Source organism: Chelon labrosus, assembly GCF_963514085.1.
Source record: "Chelon labrosus genome assembly, chromosome: 20".
NCBI classification, from domain to species: Eukaryota; Metazoa; Chordata; class Actinopteri; order Mugiliformes; family Mugilidae; genus Chelon; species Chelon labrosus.
Window position 1 is genome coordinate 9,471,697 of NC_140353.1, and position 7,080 is coordinate 9,478,776.

Here is a 7,080-nt window from a genome sequence, read left to right on the forward strand (position 1 = left end):
AAACTTCACAACACGGAACAATTGTTCTGAGGTTGGAAATTGTTATTTTTTTCTTTCTTCTTTTTAAATATATTCCTTTAGGTCTCAGAGTTTCAAGATTGGGCTATTTGAGAAGTGAGCCTTGGTATTATTTTATAGATTGGATTTCATGCTCAAGACTTATACTCTTACTTACTGCAGGCTTGACTGTGCCTTGTACAATGAGTGTAAAATTACACATCAACAAAACTCCCCTAACCAACAATAGGGCTCCAGATTGTGGTCAAATCGGCACTAAACGCTATTTAAATTTAGTGGAGGGAGAGCAACTCCAACCAAACAAACTTAGAGAAAAGCTAAAAACTTCGGGAAAAAAACACTATTTGAACGCGTAGTCGGTCCATGCAAACCTTACCCATAAATTTGATCTTTATCCCTCTTTAAAACGTCGTTGACAGCAGAGCCCATGCTGGTGGGCATAACGTTTGGATGAGGAGCGTGGGCTCCGTAGTGCTGGCTGGCGTGCAGCGGCGGTCCGTGGTTCAGGTGGTGGACCTGGGGAAGCGGCCGGGGAGCATGCGGGTCCCCGTACATCGACGCCGGGACTCCGTCCATCCCACCGTAATGGGCCAGCTCATCGTACTGGGAATAAAATTAGAGCAAAAGTCAGCGGACTTATCGCTTTACTTTTTAAGCAAATGTGAAAAGTACAAAAAGCATGCCGTCTCATTCTGAATACAAAGGAGAAACTAATGAGCTGTTGCTGTGAAAATACGCAGCAGCCACGGCAGAAAAGCGCCGTATATGTTATATTTGATACACGGTTTGCCATTACCAAAAACATTTTAACTTAGGTGCTCCCGGACACGGAGTTTGGTGGGCGAAAAGAGCGAATTAGTTTGGAGTCCTCTGTGAAACTGCTCCGCGACTGTCGGGGAGGCAGTCGGTAGAGGCAGAGGCTGTCACTTTGCTTGAAGAGTGAGTGCGCTGCAAAAATGTCAAATATAGCGGCTTTGATATGAATACTTTGTAAATTTGCCACCACCCGACAAGAGGTTAGCGATACGAGGGCCTCCCTACAGTGGGTTTGAACAGGTAAGCGTAGGAGATTTAAAACCTACCCTTTGCGCCATCAGGCTGCGCTCCAATAAACTCCTGAATCTGTCGTATATTTAATATCCCAGTCCCGGTTAGAAAGTGATTTAGTGGCAAGATTCCTTTTTCAACCAACTTTGCGAATTCTCCTATTCGCCAGTGTGGTTCAGTTGAAATCGTAGCATCGGAGAGTTTTGCAATTTTTCTTGTTTTCCCTCTTTCCTCGAAAAAAAAGAAAAAATGCGCCAAAGTGAAGGTTACAATCGGCCCATCAACAACCTGCATGTAACTAAACTGTCGTGTCTCATGGCTTTTTGCCACTCCAGCTGTCAATCAAAGCCAGAGGTTGTCAAGGTAATGAATGAATGACGGTTGGTGATGATGTTCAAGAGAAGGACGAATCTTTTTAGTCCGTTTTCATCCCGCAAGTCCGCGTCTCCTTTAATGCCTCCAGATCGCTATCTTGTTTTATTATCACTGCAAAAAAGGGAAAAAAGCAGAAGAAATTAAGAGATTGCGATTCGGATCTTTCCTTTCTTTCCCCCCGTAGGTATTTCGTCTATCTGGCGAGACTGAGATGAGTGAGTGTCAGCGAGTGTTGGCAGGTTGGCTGCTAGCTTGCTTATAGAAACAGAGTCAGTTCGCAGCGCTGAGCGGTGGGCGAATGAAATGACGGATCCCGGAAGTAGTGGTGGCCATAGCCAGTCCTACAGCAGCTCCAGAAAAGAGAGAGGAGAGACCAAATCTTGTGATATGCAGAGTATATGCGAGGCACAGGGACGGCTTCAACTCCACACTGGGGGTAAAAGCCAATGCAACACAGCTCCAACTCCCTCCCAATTTCTTTTCGCCGAGAAGAGTCCTAAAAGAAAAAGCAGAAAACGTTGAATGAGGGAGGTTTACCAGAGCGGACACTTACACTGCAACTGCTCCGAGTTGATTCAAACACAACACCCACTGAACTAATGGATTTAGAGCAAAAAGTTGATTTTAAAGCAGAATTACGCATTAGGAATGCGAACTTTTACGCACGCAAAAATGAAACCTTATCAAATGATACACGTTTATAAATATTTTAACAAGTATTTTTACAGTCAGTGATTGAAAAACAAAAGATTATGCACAATCTCCCGGAAAGATTACCAAAACATCTTATGAATGCTGAGTTTAATATATGAGCATGACGCGTACTTGTTATCTGTTTTGTGGGTATAAGCCGGTGTGCATACTTAATATCTCAGTAATACCTTCTAATCTCACTGCTAATTATTCCTCTGGTCTTTTTAGCAAATTAAACGGCACGCAGCACCCCTCTAAGCCCAGAATGAACTTTTCCAAGAGGAAAAAAAGCTTTTGTGGAGAAAGTAATTTTGTATGTTTCTTTCGTCCAATCCCCTCTCTTGATAGAAACCCGTGCCTTACCTCAGAGTAGTCAATTATCAAAGCTCCCCGAGATCATCAATCATGTGAGGAGATTGAAGTTTAGAGGAGGAGCAACGCTCCGGCCATCGATTGCAGTGGAGCCCTTTTTGGAGCCTGAGCACTTTTACGCACAAAACAGAAGCAGGCCATCTATCCCCTTTAATATTTAGCTCCATCAGTGCTAATATGGCATCATGGCTGTATTGATAGCTTCTCACATAAAGGCTCCATTTATTGCTCCGTGACATTTTTGATGGTGGAAATTAATTATTCACAGGTTAGGATTAAGGTAGACACACGCTCAGGGAGATGGGCTGTGGCTACCGTTGGAGGGTCAATAAACTCTCCCAACAAACAAAATACTAAGCAGAGTAACTCGGGGCTTGATTACAGAAATAGCAGAGGGTTTTTTTTTTTTTTTTTCTTTCTTTAAAGGAGAAAAGATTTAATAAATGAAACCGTGACAACAGTTATGTTTGTTGGCATAAAGGGGGGTGGGAAGTGTAGGACTGCAGGGTTTGACAAACGGCTGTGTGGACATTTCAACGTTCAATTCCCCGGGAAGGAGCTGCAGAGCGGTGCGCAGAGAGCCAAGGCATTCACCGTCTCCAAGTCTCTCTCCTACACTCTGTAAACACAACCAGCCCGGCAGACTCTGCTATTGAAGACTGATATTTTCATAAGCTAAATACTGTCGTTCACATTGATTTGTGCACTAACGCTTGACTTTTTTTTCATCCTCCTCCTCTGGACAACCGTGGTAAGTAACATAAACCTTATACTGTCTCTGTGGCTTTGTTGAGGACGCGCGTCCGTTCACGGCGCAGCAAGGGCGAAGTTTGTGCGCTGGATTATATATTTAAAAAAATAAAATAAAATCAGACAAGATGAAAATATGTTTCATAATCAGTGTTAATCTTCCGTTAAAGCGTACAGTTGAAAAAAAAAAAACCGACAGAGTGATTCTCTTAAATTTGCATACTTCTAGATCTTGCGATTATTCCGGCATTTTTTTCCGCAGATTTTGTGGAAATATGTGATTTGCCCCGGAGGAGAGTGATGTAAACACCCGAAGAGCGTGTGAAAATAGGAGAAGCTAATTATGCGTGTCCAATGCACGGCTCCACAAGACACACATCCTTCCCTATAAAACTTCCAGCAACGACTCCTAACGACGTGAAATTTTGAGCTCGTTCTTTTGTGAACTATTTATTTGCGTAATTAATGGAGGCTATAAACACCAGCTTTTATATTTACGCCGCGAAATGGGTTAAATTCGCTTGATAACAGCCTCTTTTTTTTATGTGGCATTACACAAGTCGGTGTTTAATTTTGCAATTTCATTTTAATCATCATTCACTCAATAGTTAATTAAAATTAATTCCCCTCGTAAACAAGACATGTGCCAACTTAAACTCCCCTGCTTATAACCTGAGCGCGTTTACAAGGCAGATCATTCCAGGAGGACACCTATCACAGACAATTAGACTTTCTTAAAGTAGTTTTATATTTCTTCACTTATTGCGGCTCCTCTCAGGTGCACACTCTTACGCGTATGAAAGAAAAAAAAAAATCAGTAGATGGCATTAACAGGCGGTAAAATTTCATCTGGTGGTGTCAAATTGAGGTCAGTTTAGGGTTAAAGCTCTCGGTGTCCGTGTGGGACATGGCCAGCTGCGTTTGGATTCATTAGAGGGAGGGGGGAGAGGATCCATTTCAAGGAAAACACTACTGGGACAGTCACCAGGCTGAAGATCCTCCGCGTGTCACATCCTAAAGGTGCACCAGGACCGCCAGCATGCGACCCGAGCCCCAGCACTGAACTTCCACTCCTCTGTTTACTCTTTGCAGGACTTACAATCCCCTCTCCCCCTCTCTTGCCCCGCAGGGCTCGGTTGTTCACACACACACACAAGCCTGTTGCTAAATATGGAGAGAAATGCATTGTTGATTTAATTCCCTCAAAAAGATCACTGATATGAAACGAGCTTCAAATCCTCTTAGTGACCTTAAACACTCCTGGAGAAACAATTGGCGCTCAACCGTAGGAACAAATAAAATCGCTCTAATCTTGTTTGTAAGTTTGTTCTTCTTTGGCCCTCTTCAGTATTTGAGATTATGTAAATTAGCAAAGCTAATGTATAGAGGGGCTGAGATAAGGCTGGATCATAGACTGACTGCAGGAGAGAAAGTAAAAACCTTGGAGCCTGGGCGTTTCTTTCTTTTTTATTTTATTTTATTTATTTATTTTTTGTGCTAAAAATAAAAAGAAACAGAGGCACAATTTAACTTAAATGTTAAATTCTGCGCACAATGCACCGTGCGCCGTGCCTGCCAGCTGTAAAGGAGACGACTAATTAATTCCCATTAGCAGCTCCGCAAACCGGATTTAAGTTTCTCCATTTGTTGACATATTTTAGATGATTTTATTCATGGCTTGTTTATAATAATTTGTCTCCTCTTGCAGAAAGCATTACCTCAGCCATGTGCATCTGAACTCTTTTTGACCCCGTAGTGAAATGTGACTATAGGGTTTCAGAAAGTGGAGTGAGCAACTCAAATACTTGTAAAAGTTTCGCGACTAACTGTAAATTCTTCAGCTCCAAAGCCTCATTTTCCCCTCCACCGATTCTCAGAGTCTGGTGTCAGAGGGTTAGTAAAGGGAGGAGGGAGACAGAAAGAGAGAGAGAGGGAGAGAGAGAGAGAGAGAGAGAGAGAAAGGGGAGGCCAAGACAAAATGTAACTGTGGCTTTTCCCCTCATTGACTCGCCACGGAAATATGCGGCCTTCTAGCGACACCTGGCGGACGCAGCTGATGCCTAGAAGCAGAGAGCGTTAGAAGAAATCAGAGAAAGGGCCACAAAATACACCAAACCTTAAATGAGAAAATTCACAATAAATACATCCACAACAAAATAGCAAAAAGAAAAAAAAAGTGTCTTAAAAATAAAAATCGAGCGTTTGCTATCAAACGACCTCGATTCTGACGACCAGGAAACGCGAGTCTAGACATTATAAAACGCAGATTTTTGTTTTCTTCAAGTCAAGCGTTTGTTTTGCTGTAGTTTTTAATTTATTCGCCGGCGATGCCCCCGACCATAAATCCAGGTTAACTGTTTACACCCTTCACCGCTGCCGCCGTAACAAGACTCTGACTGTGTAACACAAACTAGAAAAATGTGGTCTTTATTAGACGTAGGTTGCCTTTAATTTACGCGGAGGGAGGGAAAAAAAGAAAAAAAAAACATTTTGAAATCAAAAATGTGTGAGACGTCGCAAACATGTAACGAGTTTAATAATAATTTTTTAAAAAAACGTAAATTTGAACAAAAAAAAAAAATAAATCTCGTTTGATTATTTTATACTGATATAATCCGGAAGACTTTTATTATCTGTGGTCAACGTTATTGCATGCTGACAACAAAAATGAACGAATCAAGCCATTTAGACTTTAACTACCATCACTGAAGTGAAGCCTAAAATAATATTAAAACCATTATTATTTGCGTAAAACGGTGCGTAAAAGTAACCAGCGTTATCACAATAAAATGTTAATACGAGAAAATCTCTGAATTTAAATGATTATTTATGTTATTGGTGTCAAAGATGCAACTGGATTTTTTTTTACCTAAACGAATTTCAAATACGAGTATGTTTTATTCTAGGATTAAAAAATAAATATACATTTATTTTCCTGCTAAACTATCAAAATGAATGGGACGTCTCCTCCCTGGCTGCAGCCTCTCCGCAGAGCCTCAGCTCTGCTCGGCTGTGACACAGTTTGAGCAGGTCACCGCCGAGATTAGAGCCCGTCGTTAACGCCTGCTCGGATACACCAAATGCTGATTTAATGAGCTTGCATTGGGTGTTTGTCCCAGAATACCTGGTGTGCATGCGTTAGGAACGCCACAGACTATAATCCCGCTGTGCGTCTCCTCTCCCTTTAACACGTGGCTTTATGGGGACAGCCTAAAGCACCGTGCAGATTCGAGTATGATTTCTTCTCCCTCTTTTTTTTTTTTTTTTTTTTTTTTTTATTTCAGTTAGATTGAACAGCCTATAAGGCCCGTATCCAGCCACATTACCAGATGTAATTGAGAGAAGTTTAAGTGGAGGCCGGGAAACCGAGGAGTTAATAGCGGTGACCCTCTTGCTGTGCCTCTGTCGCTCATCATTTATCAGGCTTAAGGGGCTTAAACAGGCAGCACAGACCCACCTTTTATTACATATCAAACCCTCTCTCTCCCTTATCTACATTATAGGAAATACATGCATCGTTGCCTGTTATGCGGATTTGGAAATAGAAACATGTCCAATAAAGTCGCCCTCCTCCGCTGATCAGAGGAAATATGTCTTTAGGCGCTTGCAGAGACAACCCCAGCGCTTTAAGCCTTTATTAAATTGTCTTAATTCCCCCTCTCCACTTACTGAAATATAAATTCGGCTCTTCTGTTATTTGTCCAGCGCGGAAAAAAGCGTGTGTGTGGGGGGGGGGGGGGGGGGGGGGGGGGGGAGGAAATGTGAGAAATGCAGAGGTCTTCATGGTTCAAATATGATTAGGAAGGGGGATAAAATTGCGCAGGG

At 42.2% G+C, this 7,080-nt stretch overlaps 1 protein-coding gene across 5 annotated transcripts in view; it reads right to left on the reverse strand.

The window, feature by feature from the left end:
- The window catches only part of meis2a (Meis homeobox 2a), a 78,878-nt gene extending 76,941 nt beyond the window's left edge, over window positions 1–1,937 (reverse strand). For all 5 annotated transcript variants that reach the window (XM_084568608.1, XM_084568609.1, XM_084568607.1 and 2 more), the window contains exons 1-2: window positions 1,101–1,937; window positions 395–621 (exon numbers count right to left, since the gene is read on the reverse strand). In XM_084568608.1, the coding sequence (XP_084424734.1) occupies window positions 395–621; window positions 1,101–1,112 (239 nt within the window). In that variant the 5' untranslated portion in view covers window positions 1,113–1,937. The remainder of the gene's footprint in view (window positions 1–394; window positions 622–1,100) is intronic.
- Between the last annotated feature and the right edge of the window lie 5,143 nt (window positions 1,938–7,080).